Raw genomic sequence first — 22105 nt, forward strand, 5'->3', positions numbered from 1 at the left:
ATTCCGGCGCGGCGCGGCGCGTGATCATTAGTGTTCTCCGGCCCCGCCGCCGCCGTCGCCGTGTCGTGCGGATGCGGATCCGGATAGTACTCTACGGAAAGGAGACGACGGAGGGCAGTGCGCATCACGCGCGCGCGGGGCCCGGGCTGGACGAGAAAAGCAAAGCAGAGCGGCTTGACGGAAAGCAGCGGATCGAGATCGCAGCTGTACGTACGTGGTACGTCGCCGTCGCCGGAAAAGCGGCCGGTCGATCAGGGTAACGTCGTACTGCCACACATGGCCATGGATCAGGGCTCATTTTCTGAGGCCCCACGCACGTCAGCTTTGTTAATTTGGATTGGACTCACTTTTCTCCATGTCTAGTTGGTCAGTACGTGATTGAATGGAGGAGACAGCTGCTTGCTCAGTGCCTCCTAACACAAGGTTATCCACCGATCGGAAGGTCGATAATACAATGGCTTTGCCCTTTTAAGCGATGTTGATTATATTATAAATAGTTTAGTAAGAGATTCATCCGCTGCAGCTGCGAAAAGGTGACAACAGGCGCTCCACCAGCAAGGTGCGGGTGGAATCTATTCCGGTCGAGACAAATCTCAGATTTGCGAGAGTGATTGGCCACCCGATCAAACAACCCAGCTAAAACTATCAGCTCCTACAATTTGGCTGTGCGGAAAGTAGAGCAAATGCCAACAACACGCATATAAATAACAGATGTACTGCTCGAGTGGTAGTACTATCTCGCTTCGATTTTTGACCGGACCCCTACTTCTACTTGAGAGTACTTCTGGTTTTGGGGACCTTTGACGGCGAGATTTGGTGGTTACAAAACCGTACAGTTGCCCCACGAGCACGACAAACTAAACTTGCTGTTTTTTGGGGGGCTAATAAACGGAATGCTGAGTGCTCAACCCTGTTTTTTGGGGCCACTGTAGACAAATTTGGTGCTTTGACTCTTTTGCGAAAGTCGAGTCAGATCTGATCCTGCTTTGATTTTTTTCGAGATCTGGCCATTTTCCTATCGTCAAAATCGATGGTGATAGGGTATACTAGCCTACCGCCAAAACCCCTAGCGGTAGGGTCGCACGCTCTATCATAAAACAAAATTAAGTATCAAATACTGTGCTTATGCGTGCCTACCGCTAGACACCTCAGTGGTAGGGTTGCACATGTTGCCGCCAACCTGTTTGATGGTAGGGTTGCACTGCGCTGATGTGGATAAATTGCCTACCGCCATGAGCCTTGACGGTAGGTTGGTATACCTTCTACAGTTGTTTCAAACCAGGGTCAGATCTGGTTTACCTTTCGCAAAAGGGTTGAAACACCAAAATTGGCCGGCCAATGCCCACAAAAGCTCTCTAATTACATGCACACTCTAGCTTCTACAGTCGTTTGCAGTAGCTTCTGCCTTCTATAATCGTATATACAGTGGTATACATGTACTACCAGCCTGAAAGGAAAGCAGTGCTATTGCTGCGCAGAATAGGACGACAAAAGCAAGTGGGAGTAAACAAGTAAGCCAGCACAGTGATGTAAAAAAAAACTATTCTACCACTGGGAGCGGTACAATTTGCATATGCCATGCACGCAGAGAGACCACGAGACAGAATCTCATCCTGTTGACCCGTGGTGGCCTGACACTATTAGCCGCGATAAAACAAACCAGTACCACTAACCAACCTGACCGTAAACAACCAAGAATCAAAGAAGTGTGCATAGCTTCCACAGTAGTACGTACCATAGCCACAGAGCAGGTGCATGCTCAAATATTCCTCCCAGTTTATTACACGGACGTCCTGTGTGCCCCACCTGCGTTGCATGCCGGACACCTGCGTGTACGGGCAAAAATTTCATATTTTGACCCTTTTTTAAAACCTATTCAAGATTTGACCTTGGTTTGAAATTTTTTCGAAATCTGATCCTTTTGCTACCGTCAAGATCCATGGTGGTAGGATCTAACAGCCTACCGCCAAGGTTGGCGGACCTTGGCGGTAGGAAACATCCCTACCGTCAAATAGACTTGCGGTAGCTTGTACGACCTTATCGTCAAGGTGCTCGGCGGTAGGCATAAGCACGCTCTGTGTCACACACTACCGTTGTGGACCCTGACGGTAGTAAAAAGGTCAGATCTTGAATTTTTGTTAAACTAGGGTCAAATCTTAAATAGGTTTCAGAAAAGGATCAAAACCCAAAATTTAGCCGCGTGTACGCCCGCCCTCATCTCTTGTCACGTACCATCAACTGCTTCGTTCGCCAGTAAATGAAATGAAACCCACTACTGTTGACGCACGAGCGGTTTCCCCTGTTGCGGCGTGGCAGCTACTTCTTCCATTCCAAATTATTCGTCACAGAAATGGATGTATCTAGAATTAAAATACATCTAGATACATCCATTTCTGCGACGAGTAATTCGGAACGGAAGAAGTACGTGCCAAAAATATCTCCAACTCGAAGGCACATGCTTTGGACCAAGTTTGTTCCTACGCGTGTGAATTTGATCCCACACAGTACATTTTTTCCGTGGAGGAATCATCGTCCTCCACCGCAAAAGGCTGGTTTCAGGCGGAACAATCGCTGCAGCCCTCACTTGTCACTTGTCAGCAGGTTGAATCTTTCAATTATTGTGCCGAGGCGGATTTGACCGTTTTTTTTTCAGAACTTCAGCACAAAAAAAACCAGCTTCAAAAGAAAAATCACAAAAACAGCCAGCACGTGCATGTCCCCTGGCGTCCTGATCTAGCATGGCACCCCAGGCCGGAGCGTCGTGCTATCTAGCATGGCGTCATGCAAATGGATCATTTTATGAAATATTTTTGAATTGCGTTCATTTTGAACTAAAGTTAATCTGATTTGTCCACTTTCACCCGAGCCGAGAGATACTGTATCTATCCGAATAGTGAGCGTTCATCCGTTTAAGGCTAGTGCGTAGGACGACGGGGCCCGTGAGGCTAATCGCACGTTGACACATGGGATAAACTAGAGCGATAAACTATGGCGGAGGAGCGCATTTCCCTAATTCCCTCGGCCACGCACTTGTTTAAAGCCTCGATCAAAGCCTAAATCCTGGCGCTGTCAAACAAAATGATGGTGTCAGGCCGGGGATACCACGCCGTCTGCGCGGGTAGTTAATGGTCGTAGACAAACTCGACCATGTCACATGACCATCTTTGCTGTCCGAGCAAATAATATTTCCGGGAAAGATGATAGATGTGCCTATGTACAAGCATTTGTCAAGAGGGAGTGAAGTCTGAAATAAACCTTATGAGTATAGACGCCGTCGCAAATGAACCCCCACGTCCAAATCCCGGAAGTCCGTACCCCAACCTCTTTGATCCCGGTCGTTATCTCTCTTAAGCTGGGTTGAAGGCAGGATTTGCTGACGTGGCATGGTTCGAGGGTGGGATTAGAAATTAATGATGCCACGTGTGCTGGGGCGCTCCTTTCTTTTTATATCCGACGCTGGTGGGGATCGAACCTAGGGTTCTTGCGACGGAGAGAGGGCGGGTGGCGATTTCGCGGCGGCGGGGGCGATGTCATCGTCGTCGTCGTCGATTGCTTCCTCCCGTTCACGCGGCGGAGGGACTCGACGGAGAGTGGCTGCAGTTAGGTCGCCGGTGCCCTATCGGGAGCAGCCCATGGACTACGAGCCGGCGGTTTTCTGCGAGCGGTGCGGGCGGAAGGCGCCGCGGTGGATATCGTGGAGTCCGGCGAACCCTGGGCGGAGATATTACACATGCGTTGAAGCTCAGGTAAGCTTGATTCGACATTTTGCATCTTCCTCTGCTTGGTGCTCTGTTCTTTGCTTTATGTCTGGCAGAAATTCTGTTAATTGAACAGCACGGTTTCATCCAGTGGCATGACCTTCCTACATCTCCATTTCTTCGTGGATTGCTGGGAGATCTTCGAGATAGGGTATGGAATCTAGAGGATTTTGTAGCTGCATTAGGTGATGGAGATGATGGTGCTATGACTGTGGAACTGCAGAAGAAAAATGAAGGAAATGCAGTGGCAGGCGCTGGAGCATTAGTTTGTAAGAAATGTGTCAGTAAAAAGATGATGTTATTCTGTGGCATCATGCTATTTGTCTCAGGTTTATCTGTAGGGATGATATTATCTTAGTTTATATGGTTGTGAGGCGGCAATGTACTGAATTTAAATCCTAGAACTTGACAAAATGTGTAATGGATGTCATGAATGTTGGGTTTCGTAGTAATTTCAAAAAAATTCCTACGCACACGCAAGATCATGGTGATGCATAGCAACGAGAGGGGGAGAGTGTGATCTACGTACCCTTGTAGATCGACAACGAAAGCGTTAACTTGGTTGATGTAGTCGTACGTCTCCACGGCCCGACCGATCAAGCACTGAAACTATGACACCTCCGAGTTCTAGCACACGTTCAACTCGATGACGATCCCCGGACTCCGATCCAGCAAAGTGTCGGGGAAGAGTTCCGTCAGCACGACGGCGTGGTGACGATCTTGATGTTCTACTGTCGCAGGGCTTCACCTAAGCACCGCTACAATATTATCGAGGACTATCGTGGAAGGGGGCACCGCACACGGCTAAGAATATGATCACGTGGATCAACTTGTGTCTCTAGGGGTGCCCCTTGCCTCCGTATATAAAGGCTCAAAAGGGGGGGGGGCTGGCCGGCCAAGAGGAGGCGTGCCAGGAGGAGTCCTACTCCCTCCGGGAGTAGGACTCCCCCCTTTTCCTAGTTGGAATAGGATTCGCGGAGGGGGGAAAAGAGGAGAGAGAGGAGGAAGGGGGGCCGGCCCCCTCTCCTTGTCCTATTCGGACCAAGGGGGGGAGGGGCGCGTGGCCCATCTATGGCCACCTCTCCTCTCTTCCACTAAGGCCCACTAAGGCCCATATACCTCCCGAGGGGTTCCGGTAACCTCCCGGTACTCTGGTAAAATCCCGATTTCACCCGGAACACTTCCGATATCCAAACATAGGCTTCCAATATATCAATCTTTATGTCTCGACCATTTCGAGACTCCTCGTCATGTCCGTGATCACATCCGGGACTCCGAACAAACTTCGGTACATCAAAATGTATAAACTCATAATATGACTGTCAACATAACCTTAAGCGTGCGGACCCTACGGGTTCGAGAACAATGTAGACATGACCGAGACACGTCTCCAGTCAATAACCAATAGCGGAACCTAGATGCTCATATTGGCTCCTACATATTCTACGAAGATCTTTTATCGGTCAGACCGCATAACAACATACGTTGTTCCCTTTGTCACCGGTATGTTACTTGCCCGAGATTCGATCGTCGGTATCCCATACCTAGTTCAATCTCATTACCGGCAAGTCTCTTTACTCGTTCCGTAATACATCATCCCGCAACTAACTCATTAGTTGCAATGCTTGCAAGGCTTCAGTGATGTGCATTACCGAGAGGGCCCAGAGATACCTCTCCGACAATCGGAGTGACAAATCCTAATCTTGAAATACGCCAACCCAACATGTACCTTTGGAGACACCTGTAGAGCACCTTTATAATCACCCAGTTACGTTGTGACATTTGGTAGCACACAAAGTGTTCCTCCGGCAAACGGGAGTTGCATAATCTCATAGTCATAGGAACATGTATAAGTCATGAAGAAAGCAATAGCAACATACTAAACGATCGGGTGCTAAGCTAATGGAATGGGTCATGTCAATCAGATCATTCAACTAATGATGTGATCCCGTTAATCAAATGACAACTCTTTGTCCATGGTTAGGAAACATAACCATCTTTGATTAACGAGCTAGTCAAGTAGAGGCATACTAGTGACACTCTGTTTGTCTATGTATTCACACATGTATTATGTTTCCGGTTAATACAATTCTAGCATGAATAATAAACTTTTATCATGATATAAGGAAATAAATAATAACTTTATTATTGCCTCTAGGGCATATTTCCTTCAGTCTTCCACTTGCACTAGAGTCAATAATCTAGATTATACTGTAATGATTCTAACACCCATGGAGCCTTGGTGCTGATCATGTTTTGCTCATGGAAGAGACTTAGTCAACGGGTCTGCTACATTCAGATCCGTATGTATCTTGCAAATCTCTATGTCTACCACCTGGACTAGATCCCGGATGGAATTGAAGCGTCTTTTGATGTGCTTGGTTCTTTTGTGAAATCTGGATTCCTTCGCCAAGGCAATTGCACCAGTATTGTCACAAAAGATTTTCATTGGACCCGATGCACTAGGTATGACACCTAGATCGGATATGAACTCCTTCATCCAGACTCCTTCGTTTGCTGCTTCCGAAGCAGCTATGTACTCCGCTTCACATGTAGATCCCGCCACGACGCTTTGTTTAGAACTGCACCAACTGACAGCTCCACCGTTTAATGTGAACACGTATCCGGTTTGCGATTTAGAATCGTCCGGATCAGTGTCAAAGCTTGCATCAACGTAACCGTTTATGATGAGCTCTTTGTCACCTCCATATACGAGAAACATATCCCTAGTCCTTTTAAGGTACTTCAGGATGTTCTTGACCGCTGTCCAGTGATCCACTCCTGGATTACTTTGGTACCTCCCTGCTAGACTTATAGCAAGGCACACATCAGGTCTGGTACACAGCATTGCATACATGATAGAGCCTATAACTGAAGCATAGGGAACATCTTTCATTTTCTCTCTATCTTCTGCAGTGGTCGGGCATTGAGTCTGACTCAACTTCACACCTTGTAACACAGGCAAGAACCCTTTCTTTGCTTGATCAATTTTGAATTTCTTCAAAACTTTGTCAAGATATGTGCTTTGTGAAAGTCCAATTAAGCGTCTTGATCTATCTCTATAGATCTTAATGCCTAATATGTAAGCAGCTTCACCGAGGTCTTTCATTGAAAAACTCTTATTCAAGTATCCCTTTATGCTATCCAGAAATTCTATATCATTTCCAATCAGTAATATGTCATCCATATATAATATCAGAAATGCTACAGAGCTCCCACTCACTTTCTTGTAAATACAGGCTTCTCCGAAAGTCTGTATAAAACCAAATGCTTTGATCACACTATCAAAGCGTTTATTCCAACTCCGAGAGGCTTGCACCAGTCCATAAATGGATCGCTGGAGCTTGCACACTTTGTTAGCTCCCTTTGGATCGACAAAACCTTCTGGTTGCATCATATACAACTCTTCTCCCGGAAATCCATTCAGGAATGCAGTTTTGACATCCATCTGCCAAATTTCATAATCATAAAATGCGGCAATTGCTAACATGATTCGGACAGACTTAAGCATCGCTATGGGTGAGAAGGTTGTTGGGGAACGTAGCAGAAATTCAAAATTTTCCTACGTGTCACCAAGATCTATCTATGGAGAGACTAGCAACGAGGGAGGATTGGATCTACATACCCTTGTAGATCGCGCGCGGAAGCGTTCAAGAGAACGGGGTTGATGGAGTCGTACTCGTCGTGATTCAAATCACCGATGATCCTAGCGCCGAACGGACGGCACCTCCGCGTTCAACACACGTACGGAACGGAGACGTCTCCCATGCCTTGATCCAGCAAGGAGGAGGCAGAGGTTGATGGAGATCCAGCAGCACGACGGCATGGTGGAAGTAGCAGGATTCCAACAGGGCTTCGCTAAGCGCTGCGGGAGGAGGGAGATGTGTCACGGGAGGGGAAGGGAGGCGCCAGGCCTTAGATTGGTTTGCTCCTCCTTTTTCCCCACTATATATAGGGCCAAGGGAGAGGGGGAGGCACAGCCCTTGCCCCTTCCTCCAAGGAAGGGTGCGGCCAAGGGTGGGGAGGAGTCCATCCTCCCCAAGGCACCTCAGAGGTGCCTTCCCCTTTTAGGACTCTCCCCTTTTTTTTCTTCTCTTGGCGCATGGGCCTCTTGGGGCTGGTGCCCTTGGCCCATATAGGCCAAGGCACACCCCCTACAGCCCATGTGGCCCCCCGGGGCAGGTGGCCCCACCCGGTGGACCCCCGGGACCCTTCCGGTGGTCCCGGTACAATACCGATGACCCCGAAACTTGTCCCGATGGTCGAAATAGCACTTCCTATATATAATTCTTTACCTACGGACCATTCCGGAACTCCTCGTGACGTCCAGGATCTCATCCGGGACTCCGAACAACTTTCGGGTTACCGCATACTAATATCTCTATAACCCTAGCGTCACCGAACCTTAAGTGTGTAGACCCTACGGGTTCGGGAAGCATGCAGACATGACCGAGACGTTCTCCGGTCAATAACCAACAGCGGGATCTGGATACCCATGATGGCTCCCACATGTTCCACGATGATCTCATCGGATGAACCGCGATGTCAAGGACTTAATCAATCCCGTATACAATTCCCTTTGTCTAGCGGTATTGTACTTGCCCGAGATTCGATCGTCGGTATACCGATACCTTGTTCAATCTCGTTACCGGCAAGTCTCTTTACTCGTTCCGTAACACATCATCCCGTGATCAACTCCTTGGTCACATTGCGCATATGATGATGTCCTACCGAGTGGGCCCAGAGATACCTCTCCGCTTACACGGAGTGACAAATCCCAGTCTCGATTCGTGCCAACCCAACAGACACTTTCGGAGATACCTGTAGTGCACCTTTATAGTCACCCAGTTACGTTGTGACGTTTTATACACCCAAAGCATTCCTACGGTATCCGGGAGTTGCACAATCTCATGGTCTAAGGAAATGATACTTGACATTAGAAAAGCGTTAGCATACGAACTACACGATCTTTGTGCTAGGCTTAGGATTGGGTCTTGTCCATCACATCATTCTCCTAATGATGTGATCCCGTTATCAACGACATTCAATGTCCATGGTTAGGAAACCGTAACCATCTATTGATCAACGAGCTAGTCAACTAGAGGCTCACTAGGGACATGGTGTTGTCTATGTATCCACACATGTATCTGAGTTTCCTATCAATACAATTATAGCATGGATAATAAACGATTATCATGAACAAGGAAATATAACAATAACCAATTTATTATTGCCTCTAGGGCATATTTCCAACAAAGGTCTCGTCGTAGTCAATCCCTTGAACTTGCCGAAACCCTTTTGCGACAACTCGAGCTTTGTAGACAGTAATATTACCGTCGGCGTCAGTCTTCTTCTTGAAGATCCATTTATTCTCAATTGCTTGCCAATCATTGGGCAAGTCAACCAAAGTCCACACTTTGTTCTCATACATGGATCCCATCTCAGATTTCATGGCTTCAAGCCATTTTGCGGAATCTGGGCTCACCATCGCTTCTTCATAGTTCGTAGGTTCATCATGATCTAGCAGCATGACTTCTAGAACAGGATTACCGTACCACTCTGGCGCGAATCTCACTCTGGTTGATCTACGAGGTTCAGTAGTATCTTGTCCTGAAGTTTCATGATCATTATCATTAGCTTCCTCACTAATTGGTGTAGGTGTCACAGAAACAGTTTTCTGTGATGCACTACTTTCCAATAAGGGAGCAGGTACAGTTACCTCATCAAGTTCTACTTTCCTCCCACTCACTTCTTTCGAGAGAAACTCCTTCTCTAGAAAGTTTCCAAACTTAGCAACAAAAGTCTTGCCTTCGGATCTATGATAGAAGGTGTATCCAATAGTCTCCTTTGGATATCCTATGAATACACATTTCTCCGATTTGGGTTCGAGCTTATCAGGTTGAAGCTTTTTCACATAAGCATCGCAGCCCCAAACTTTCAGAAACGACAACTTTGGTTTCTTGCCAAACCATAGTTCATAAGGCGTCGTCTCAACGGATTTTGATGGTGCCCTATTTAACGTGAATGCGGTCATCTCCAAAGCATAACCCCAAAACGATAGCGGTAAATCAGTAAGAGACATCATAGATCGCACCATATCTAGTAAAGTACGATTACGACGTTCGGACACAACATTACGCTGTGGTGTTCCGGGTGGCGTGAGTTGCGAAACTATTCCGCATTGTTTCAAATGTACACCAAACTCGTAACTCAAATATTCTCCTCCACGATCAGATCGTAGAAACTTTATTTTCTTGTTACGATGATTTTCAACTTCACTCTGAAATTCTTTGAACTTTTCAAATGTTTCAGACTTATGTTTCATTAAGTAGATATACCCATATCTGCTTAAGTCATCTGTGAAGGTGAGAAAATAACGATATCCGCCACGAGCCTCAATATTCATCGGACCACATACATCTGTATGTATGATTTCCAACAAATCTGTTGCTCTCTCCATAGTACCGGAGAACGGCGTTTTAGTCATCTTGCCCATGAGGCACGGTTCGCAAGTACCAAGTGATTCATAATCAAGTGGTTCCAAAAGTCCATCAGTATGGAGTTTCTTCATGCGCTTTACACCGATATGACCTAAATGACAGTGCCACAAATATGTTGCACTATCATTATCAACTCTTCATCTTTTGGCTTCAACATTATGAATATGTGTGTCACTACTATCGAGATTCAATAAGAATAGACCATTCTTCAAGGGTGCATGACCATAAAAGATATTACTCATATAAATAGAACAACCATTATTCTCTGATTTAAATGAATAACCGTCTCGCATCAAACAAGATCCAGATATAATGTTCATGCTTAACGCTGGCACCAAATAACAATTATTTAGGTCTAATATTAATCCCGAAGGTAGATGTAGAGGTAGCACGTCAACCGCGATCACATCGACTTTGGAACCGTTTCCCACGCGCATCGTCACCTCGTCTTTAGCTAATCTTCGCTTAATCCGTAGTCCCTGTTTCGAGTTGCAAATATTAGCAACAGAACCAGTATCAAATACCCAGGTGCTACTGCGAGCATTAGTAATGTACACATCAATAACATGTATATCACATATACCTTTGTTCACCTTGCCATCCTTCTTATCCGCCGAATACTTGGGGCAGTTCCGCTTCCAGTGACCAGTCTGCTTGCAGTAGAAGCACTCAGTTTCAGGCTTAGGTCCAGACTTGGGTTTCTTATCTCGAGCAGCAACTTGCTTGCTGTTCTTCTTGAAGTTCCCCTTCTTCTTCCCTTTGCCTTTTTTCTTGAAACTAGTGGTCTTGTTGACCATCAACACTTGATGCTCCTTCTTGATTTCTACCTCCGCGGCCTTTAGCATTGCGAAGAGCTCGGGAATTGTCTTATCCATCCCTTGCATGTTATAGTTCATCACAAAGCTCTTGTAGCTTGGTGGCAGTGATTGAAGAATTCTATCAATGACGCTATCATCCGGAAGATTAACTCCCAGTTGAATCAAGTGATTGTTATACCCAGACATTCTAAGTATATGCTCACTGACAGAACTATTCTCCTCCATCTTGCAGCTGTAGAACTTATTGGAGACTTCATATCTCTCAATCCGGGCATTTGCTTGAAATATTAACTTCAACTCCTGGAACATCTCATATGCCCCATGACGTTCAAAACGTCGTTGAAGTCCCGATTCTAAGCCGTAAAGCATGGCACATTGAACTATCGAGTAGTCATCAGCTTTGCTCTGCCAGACATTCATAACATCTGGTGTTGCTCCAGCAGCAGGCCTGGCACCCAGCGGTGCTTCCAGGACGTAATTCTTCTGTGCAGCAATGAGGATAATCCTCAAGTTACGGACCCAGTCCGTGTAATTGCTACCATCATCTTTCAACTTTGCTTTCTCAAGGAACGCATTAAAATTCAACGGAACAACAGCACGGGCCATCTATCTACAATCAAACATACATAAGCAAGATACTATCAGTACTAAGTTCATGATAAATTTAGGTTCAATTAATCATATTACTTAAAGAACTCCCACTTAGATAGACATCCCTCTAATCCTCTAAGTGATTACGTGATCCAAGTCAACTAAACCATGTCCGATCATCACGTGAGATGGAGTAGTTTCGTTGGTGAACATCACTATGTTGATCATATATACTATATGATTCACGCTCGTGTTGGAAATATGCCCTAGAGGCAATAATAAATTAGTTATTATTATATTTCCTTGTTCATGATAATCGTTTATTATCCATGCTATAATTGTATTGATAGGAAACTCAGATACATGTGTGGATACATAGACAACACCATGTCCCTAGTAAGCCTCTAGTTGACTAGCTCGTTGATCAATAGATGGTTACGGTTTCCTGACCATGGACATTGGATGTCATTGATAACGGGATCACATCATTAGGAGAATGATGTGATGGACAAGACCCAATCCTAAGCCTAGCACAAAGATCGTGTAGTTCGTATGCTAAAGCTTTTCTAATGTCAAGTATCATTTCCTTAGACCATGAGATTGTGCAACTCCCGGATACCGTAGGAATGCTTTGGGTGTACCAAACGTCACAACGTAACTGGGTGACTATAAAGGTGCACTACAGGTATCTCCGAAAGTGTCTGTTGGGTTAGCACGAATCGAGACTGGGATTTGTCACTCCGTGTAAGCAGAGAGGTATCTCTGGGCCCACTCGGTAGGACATCATCATAATGTGCACAATGTGATAAAGGAGTTGATCACGGGATGATGTGTTACGGAACGAGTAAAGAGACTTGCCGGTAACGAGATTGAACAAGGTATAGGGATACCAACGATCGAATCTCGGGCAGGTACAATACCGCTAGACAAAGGGAATTGTATACGGGATTGATTAAGTCCTTGACATCGTGGTTCATCCGATGAGATCATCGTGGAACATGTGGGAGCCAACATGGGTATCCAGATCCCATTGTTGGTTATTGGCCGGAGAGGTGTCTCGGTCATGTCTGCATGGTTCCCGAACCCGTAGGGTCTACACACTTAAGGTTCGGTGACGCTAGGGTTATAGAGATATTAGTATGCGGTAACCCGAAAGTTGTTCGGAGTCCCGGATGAGATCCCGGACGTCACGAGGAGTTCCGGAATGGTCCGGAGGTAAAGAATTATATATAGGAAGTGCTATTTCGGCCATCGGGACAAGTTTCGGGGTCACCGATATTGTACCGGGACCACCGGAAGGGTTCCGGGGGTCCACCGGGTGGGGCCACCTGCCCCGGGGGGCCACATGGGCTGTAGGGGGTGCGCCTTGGCCTATATGGGCCAAGGGCACCAGCCCCAAGAGGCCCATGCGCCAAGAGAGGAGGAAAAGGGGAGAGTCCTAAAGGGGGAAGGCACCTCCGAGGTGCCTTGGGGAGGATGGACTCCTCCCCCCTGTGCCGCACCCTTCCTTGGAGGAAGGGGCAAGGCTGCGCCCTCCCCCTCTCCCTTGGCCCTATATATAGTGGGGGAAAGGGAGGGCAATCATACCTAAGCCCTGGCGCCTCCCTCTCCCTCCCACGACACATCTTCCTCCTCCCACAGCGCTTGGCGAAGCCCTGTTGGAATCCCGCTACTTCCACCACCACGCCGTCGTGCTGCTGGATCTCCATCAACCTCTCCTCCCCCCTTGCTGGATCAATAAGGAGGAGATGTCGCTGCTCCGTACGTGTGTTGAACGCGGAGGTGCCGTCCGTTCGGCGCTAGGATCATCGGTGATTTGGATCACGACGAGTACGACTCCATCAACCCCATTCTCTTGAACGCTTCCGCGCGCAATCTACAAGGGTATGTAGATCCACTCCTCCCTCGTTGCTAGATGACTCCATAGATTGATCTTGGTGACACATAGGAAAATTTTGAATTTATGCTACGTTCCCCAACAGTGGCATCATGAGCTAGGTCTATGCGTAGTTTCTATGCACGAGTAGAACAAAAAGTAGTTGTGGGCGTTGATTTTGTTCAATATGCTTGCCGTTACTAGTCTTATCTTGATTCGGCGGCATCGTGGGATGAAGCGGCCCGGACCGACCTTACACGTACTCTTACGTGAGACTGGTTCCACCGACTGACATGCACTAGTTGCATAAGGTGGCTAGCGGGTGTCTGTCTCTCCCACTTTAGTCGGATCGGATTCGATGAAAAGGGTCCTTATGAAGGGTAAATAGCAATTGGCATATCACGTTGTGGTTTTTGCGTAGGTAAGAAACGTTCTTGCTAGAAACCCATAGCAGCCACGTAAAACATGCAAACAACAATTAGAGGACGTCTAACTTGTTTTTGAAGGGTATGCTATGTGATGTGATATGGCCAAAAGGATGTGATGAATGATATATGTGATGTATGAGATTGACCATGTTCTTGTAATGGGAATCACGACTTGCATGTCGATGAGTATGACAACCGGCAGGAGCCATAGGAGTTGTCTTAATTTATTTATGACCTGCGTGTCAACATAAACGTCATGTAATTACTTTACTTTATTGCTAACCGTTAGCTATAGTAGTAGAAGTATTAGTTGACGAGACAACTTCATGAAGACACGATGATAGAGATCATGATGATGGAGATCATGGTGTCATGCCGGTGACAAGATGATCATGGAGCCCCAAGATGGAGATCAAAGGAGCTATATGATATTGGCCATATCATGTCACTGTTATTTGATTGCATGTGATGTTTATCATGTTTATACATCTTATTTGCTTAGAACGACGGTAGTAAATAAGATGATCCCTCATTACAATTTCAAGAATGTGTTCTCCCCTAACTATGCACCGTTGCTAAAGTTCATCGTTTCGAAGCACCACATGATGATCGGGTGTGATAGATCCTTACGTTCACATACAACGGGTGTAAGACAGTTTTACACATGCAAAACACTTAGGGTTAACTTGACGAGCCTAGCATGTGCATAGACATGGCCTTGGAACACAAGAGACCTAAAGGTCGAGCATGAGTCGTATGGTAGATACGATCAACATGAAGATGTTCACCGATGATGACTAGTCCGTCTCACGTGATGATCGGACACGGCCTAGTTGACTCGGATCATGTAATCACTTAGATGACTGGAGGGATGTCTATCTGAGTGGGAGTTCATAAGATGAACTTGTTTATCCTGAACATAGTCAAAAAGGATTTTGCAAATTATGTCGTAGCTCGCGCTTCAGTTCTACTGTTTAGATATGTTCCTAGAGAATATTTAGTTGAAAGTTGATAGTAGCAATTATGCGGACTAGGTCCGTAAATTGAGGATTGTCCTCATTGCTTCATAGAAGGCTTATGTCCTTAATGCACCGGTCAGTGTGCTGAACCTCGAACGTCGTCTGTGGATGTTGCGAACATCTGACATACACGTTTTGATGACTACATGATAGTTCAGTGCGTAATGCTAAATGGTTTAGAATTGAGGCACCAAAGACGTTTTTGAAACGTCGCAAAACATATGAGATGTTTTGAGGGCTGAAATTGGGATTTCAGGCTCGTGCCCACGTTAAAAGGTATAAGACCTCTGACGATTTTCTTAGCCTACAAACTAAGGGAGAAAAGCTCAATTGTTGAGCTTGTGCTCAGATTGTCTGAGTACAACAATCATTTGAATCAAGTGGGAGTTGATCTTCCAAATGAGATAGTGATGTTTCTCCGAAGTCATTACCACCAAGCTGCTAGAGCTTCGTGATGAACTATAATATATCAGGGACATATATGATGATCCTTGAGATATTCGTGATGTTTGACACCGCAAAAGTAGAAATCAAGAAGGAGCATCAATTGTTGATGGTTGGTGAAACCACTAGTTTCAAGATGGGCAAGGGCAAGAAGGGATACTTCATGAAACGGCAATTCAGCTGCTGCTCTAGTGAAGAAACCCAAGGTTGAACCCAAACCCGAGACTAAGTGCTTCTGTAATAAGGGGAACAGCCACTGGAGCAGAATTACCCTAGATACTTGGTAGATGAGAAGGCTGGCAAAGTCGATAGAAGTATATTGGATATACATTATGTTAATGTGTACTTTACTAGTACTCCTAGTAGCACCAGGGTATTAGATACCGGTTCGGTTGCTAAGTGTTAGTAACTCGAAATAAAAGGCTACGGAATAAATGGAGACTAGCTAAAGGTGAGCTGACGATATGTGTTGGAAGTGTTTCCAATGTTGATATGATCAAGCATCGCACGCTCCCTCTACCATCGAGTTTGGTGTTTGCGTTGAGCATAGACATGATTGGATTATGTCTATCGCGATACGGTTATTCATTTAAGGAGAATAATGGTTACTCTGTTTATTTGAATAATACCTTCAATGGTCTTACGCCTAAAATGAATGGTTTATTGAATCTCGATCGTTGTGATACACATGTTCATGCCAAAAGATAGTAATGATAGTACCACCTACTTGTGGCAATGCCACGTAAGTCATATCGGTATAAAACGCATGAAGAAGCTCCATGTTGATGGATCTTTGGGCTCACTCGTTTTTGAAAAGTTTGAGACATGCGAACCGTGTCTATTGGTGTATATGCATGAAGAAACTCCATGCAGATGGATCGTTTGGACTCACTTGATTTTGAATCACTTGAGATATGCAAATCTTACCACATGGGCAAGATGACTGAAAACCTCGGTTTCAGTAAAATGGAACTAGAAAGCAACTTGTTGGAAGTAATACATTTTGATGTACGCAGTCCAATGAGTGCTGAGGCGTGTAGTGGATATCGTTATATTCTTACTTCACAGATGATTTGAGTAGATGTTGAGTATATTTACTTGATGAATCACGAGTCTGAATTATTGAAAGGTTCAAGTAATTTCAGGGTGAAGTTGAAAGATCGTCGTGACAAGAGGATAAAATATCTATGATATGATCATAGAGATGAATATCTGAATTACGAGTTTGGCACAGAATTAAGACATTGTGGAAATTGTTTCACAACTAATACAGCCTGGAACACCATAGTGTGATGGTGTGTCCGAACATCATAACTGCACCCTATTGGGTATGATGCATACCATGATGTCTCTTATCGAATTACCACGATAGTTTATGGGTTAGGCATTAGAGACAACCACATTCACTTTAAAAGGGGCACCACGTAATTCCGATGAGATGACACCGTATGAACTATGGTTTAGAGAAACCTAAGTTGTCATTTCTTAAAAGTTTGGGGCTGCGACGCTTATGTGAAAAAGTTTCAGGCTGATAAGCTCGAACCCAAAGCGGATAAATGCATCTTCATAGGACACCCAAAACAGTTGGGTATACCTCCTGTCTCAGATCCGAAAGCAATAAAGGATTGTTTCTTGAATCGGGTCCTTTCTCGAGGAAAAGTTTCTCTCGAAAGTATTGAGTGGGAGGATGGTGGAGACTTGATGAGGTTATTGAACCGTCTCTTCAACTAGTGTGTGGCAGGGCACAGGAGGTTGTTCATGTGGCACCTACACCAATTGAAGTGGAAGCTTATGATAGTGATCATGAAACTTCAGATCAAGTCACTACCAAACCTCGTGGGATGACAAGGATGCGTACTACTTCAGAGTGGTACGTAATCCTGTCTTGGAAGTCATGTTGCTAGACAACAATGAACCTACGAGCTATGGAGAAGCGATGGTGGGCCCGGATTCCGATAAATGGCCCGAGGCCATAAAATCCGAGAGAGGATCCCTGTATGGAAACAAAGTGTAGACTTTGACAGAACAGCTCGATGGTCATAAGGCTGTTGAGTGCAGATGGATTTTAAAAGGAAGACGGACAATGATGGTAGGTATCACCATTAAGAAAGCTCGACTTGTCGTTAAAATGTTTTCCGACAAGCTCAAGGAGTTGACTACGATGAGACTTTCTCACTCGTAGCGATGCTAAGAGTCTGTTGGAATTATATTAGCGATTACTGCATTGTTTATGAAATCTTGCAGATAGGATGTCAAAACATTGTTTCCTCGACGATTTTCTTGAGGAAAGGTTGTATGTGATACAACCGGAAGGTTTTGTCAATCCTGAGAGATGCTAATAAGTATGCAAAGCTCCAGCAATCCTTCTGAGGACTGGAGTAAGCATCTTGGAGTTGGAATATACGCTTTGATGAGATGATCAAAGATTTTGGGTTTATACAAAGTTTATGAGAAACTTGTGTTTCCAAAGAAGTGAGTGGGAGCACTATAGAATTTCTGATGAGTATATGTTGTTAACATATTATGGATCAGAAATGATGTAGAATTTCTGGAAAGCATATAGGGTTATTTGGAAAGTGTTTTTCAATGGAAAGCCTGGATCAAGCTACTTGAACATTGAGCATCAATATCTATAAGGATAGATCAAAACGCTTAATGGCACTTTCAAATGAGCACATACCTTGACATGATCTTGAAGGTGTTCAAGATGGATCAGTCAAAGAAGGAGTTCTTGCCTGAGTTGTAGGGTATGAAGTTAAGACTTAAAGCTCGACCACGGCAGAATAGAGAGAAAGGACGAAGGTCGTCCCCTATGCTCAAGACATAGGCTCTACAGTATGCTATGCTGTGTACCGCACCTGAAATGTGCCTTGCCATGAGTTAGTCAAGGGGTACAAGAGTGATCCAAGAATGGATCACAGGACAGCGGTCAAAGTTATCCTTAGTAACTAGTGGACTAAGGAATTTTCTTGATTATGGAGGTGGTAAAAGAGTTCGTCGTAAAGGGTTACGCCGATGCAAACTTTGACACTAATCCAGATTATTCTGAGTAGTAAACTAGATTCGTATAGTAGAACAGTTATTTGAAATGGCTCCAAATAGAGCGTAGTAGCTGCATCTAGAAGATGACATAAAGATTTGTAAAGCACACACGGATCTGAAAGGTTCAGACCCGTTGACTAAAACCTCTCTCACAAGCAACATGATCAAACCCAGAACTCATTGAGTGTTAATCACATAGTGATGTGAACTAGATTATTGACTCTAGTAAACTCTTTGGATGTTGGTTACATGGTGATGTGACCTGTGAGTGTTAATCACATGGCGGTGTGAACTAGATTATTGACTCTAGTGCAAGTGGGAGACTGTTGGAAATATGCCCTAGAGGCAATAATAAATTAGTTATTATTATATTTCCTTGTTCATGATAATCGTTTATTATCCATGCTATAATTGTATTGATAGGAAACTCAGATACATGTGTGGATACATAGACAACACCATGTCCCTAGTAAGCCTCTAGTTGACTAGCTCGTTGATCAATAGATGGTTACGGTTTCCTGACCATGGACATTGGATGTCATTGATAACGGGATCAGATCATTAGGAGAATGATGTGATGGACAAGACCCAATCCTAAGCCTAGCACAAAGATCGTGTAGTTCGTATGCTAAAGCTTTTCTAATGTCAAGTATCATTTCCTTAGACCATGGGATTGTGCAACTCCCGGATACCGTAGGAATGCTTTGGGTGTACCAAACGTCACAACGTAACTGGGTGACTATAAAGGTGCACTACAGGTATCTCCGAAAGTGTCTGTTGGGTTAGCACGAATCGAGACTGGGATTTGTCACTCCGTATAAGCGGAGAGGTATCTCTGGGCCCACTCGGTAGGACATCATCATAATGTGCACAATGTGATCAAGGAGTTGATCACGGGATGATGTGTTACGGAACGAGTAAAGAGACTTGCCGGTAACGAGATTGAACAAGGTATAGGGATACCGACGATCGAATCTCGGGCAGGTACAATACCGCTAGACAAAGGGAATTGTATACGGGATTGATTAAGTCCTTGACATCGTGGTTCATCCGATGAGATCATCGTGGAACATGTGGGAGTCAACATGGGTATCCAGATCCCGCTGTTGGTTATTGGCCGGAGAGGTGTCTCGGTCATGTCTGCATGGTTCCCGAACCAGTAGGGTCTACACACTTAAGGTTCGGTGACGCTGGGGTTATAGAGATATTAGTATGCGGTAACCCGAAAGTTGTTCGGAGTCCCAGATGAGATCCCGGACGTCACGAGGAGTTCCGTAATGGTCCGGAGGTAAAGAATTATATATAGGAAGTGCTATTTCGGCCATCGGGACAAGTTTCGGGGTCACCGGTATTGTACCGGGACCACCGGAAGGGTCCCAGGGGTCCACCGGGTGGGGCCACCTGCCCCGGGGGGCCACATGGGCTTTAGGGGGTGCGCCTTGGCCTATATGGGCCAAGGGCACCAGCCCCAAGAGGCCCATGCGCCAAGAGAGGAGGAAAAGGGGAGAGTCCTAAAGGGGGAAGGCACCTCTGAGGTGCCTTGGGGAGGATGGACTCCTCCCCCCCTTGGCCGCACCCTTCCTTGGAGGAAGGGGCAAGGCTGCGCCCTCCCCCTCTCCCTTGGCCCTATATATAGTGGGGTAAAGGGAGGGCAATCATACCTAAGCCCTGGCGCCTCCCTCTCCCTTCCAAGACACATCTTCCTCCTCCCGCAGCGCTTGGCGAAGCCCTGTTGGAATCCCGCTACTTCCACCACCACGCCGTCGTGCTGCTGGATCTCCATCAACCTCTCCTCCCCCCTTGCTGGATCAATAAGGAGGAGACGTCGCTGCTCCGTACGTGTGTTGAACGCGGAGGTGCCATCCGTTCGGCGCTAGGATCATCGGTGATTTGGATCACGACGAGTACGACTCCATCAACCCCGTTCTCTTGAACGCTTCCGCGCGCGATCTACAAGGGTATGTAGATCCACTCCTCCCTCGTTGCTAGATGACTCCATAGATTGATCTTGGTGACACGTAGGAAAATTTTGAATTTATGCTACGTTCCCCAACAGCTCGACCTTTCGGTCTCCGTGTTTCGAGGCCATATCTGTATATGCTTGGCTCGTCAAGTGTAACCTGAGTATTCCGCATGTGCAACTGTTTTGCACCCGTTGTATTTGAACGTAGAGCCTATCACACCCGATCATCACGTGGTGTCTCAGCACGAAGAACTTTCGCAACGGTGCATACTCAGGGAGAACACTTCTTGATAATTAGTGAGAGATCATCTTATAATGCTACCGTCAACCAAAGCAAGATAAGATGCATAAAAGATAAACATCACATGCAATCAATATAAGTGATATGATATGGCCATCATCATCTTGTGCTTGTGATCTCCATCCTCGAAGCACCGTCGTGATCACCATCGTCACCGGCGCGACACCTTGATCTCCATCGTAGCATCGTTGTCGTATCGCCAATCTCATGCTTCCACGACTATCGCTACCGCTTAGTGATAAATTAAAGCATTACAGCGCGATTGCATTGCATACAATAAAGCGACAACCATATGGCTCCTGCCAGTTGCCGATAACTCGGTTACAAAACATGATCATCTCATACAATAAAATTTAGCATCATGTCTTGACCATATCACATCACAATATGCCTTGCAAAAACAAGTTAGACGTCCTCTACTTTGTTGTTGCAAGTTTTATGTGGCTGCTACGGGCTTAAGCAAGAACCAATCTTACCTACGCATCAAAACCACAACGATAGTTTGTCAAGTTGGTGCTGTTTTAACCTTCGCAAGGACCGGGCGTAGCCACACTCGGTTCAACTAAAGTTGGAGAAACTGTCACCCGCTAGCCACCTTTGTGCAAAGCACGTCGGGAGAACCGGTCTCGCGTAAGCGTACGCGTAATGTCGGTCTGGGCCGCTTCGTCCAACAATACCGCTGAACCAAAGTATGACATGCTGGTAAGCAGTATGACTTATATCGCCCACAACTCACTTGTGTTCTACTCGTGCATATAACATCAACACATAAAACCTAGGCTCGGATGCCACTGTTGGGTTTCGTTGTAATTTCAAAAAATTTCCTACGCACACGCAAGATCATGGTGATGCATAGCAACGAGAGGGGGAGAGTGTGATCTACGTACCCTTGTAGATCGACAACGGAAGCGTTAACTTGGTTGATGTAGTCATACGTCTCCACGGCCCGACCGATCAAGCACCGAAACTACGGCACCCCCGAGTTCTAGCACACGTTCAGCTCGATGATGATCCCCGGACTCCGATCCAGCAAAGTGTCGGGGAAGAGTTTCGTCAGCAACGGCGTGGTGACGATCTTGATGTTCTACTATCGCAGGGCTTCGCCTAAGCACCGCTACAATATTATCGAGGACTATCGTGGAAGGGGGCACCGCACACGGCTAAGAATATGATCACGTGGATCAACTTGTGTCTCTAGGGGTGCCCCTTGCCTCCGTATATAAAGGCTCAAAAGGGGGGGCTGGCCGGCCAAGAGGAGGCGCGCCAGGAGGAGTCCTACTCCCTCCGGGAGTAGGAATCCCCCCTTTTCCTAGTTGGAATAGGATTCGCGGAGGGGGAAAAGAGGAGAGAGAGGAGGAAGGGGGG

At 45.9% G+C, this 22105-nt stretch overlaps 1 protein-coding gene across 1 annotated transcript; it reads left to right on the top strand.

Moving 5' to 3' along the window:
* The first annotated feature begins 3527 nt into the window (after positions 1-3527).
* Positions 3528-4116, top strand: LOC147973000 (uncharacterized). Its single transcript, XM_087524531.1, has 2 exons — positions 3528-3746; positions 3835-4116. Exons 1-2 carry the CDS (start codon positions 3528-3530, stop codon positions 4114-4116), a joined length of 501 nt encoding a protein of 166 aa, XP_087380657.1.
* The last annotated feature ends 17989 nt before the right edge of the window (positions 4117-22105 follow it).

Source organism: Triticum urartu, chromosome 5A, assembly GCF_056163025.1.
Source record: "Triticum urartu cultivar PI428250 chromosome 5A, HENAU_Tu73, whole genome shotgun sequence".
In the NCBI taxonomy this organism is placed as follows: Eukaryota; Viridiplantae; Streptophyta; class Magnoliopsida; order Poales; family Poaceae; genus Triticum; species Triticum urartu.

Bases quoted from the DNA above. Each gene is read 5' to 3' on its own strand.
- LOC147973000 (XM_087524531.1), top strand. From the start codon at position 3,528: ATGTCATCGTCGTCGTCGTCGATTGCTTCCTCCCGTTCACGCGGCGGA. The intron at 3,747-3,834 runs GTAAGCTTGATT...TTAATTGAACAG, and splicing joins ACACATGCGTTGAAGCTCAG to CACGGTTTCATCCAGTGGCA.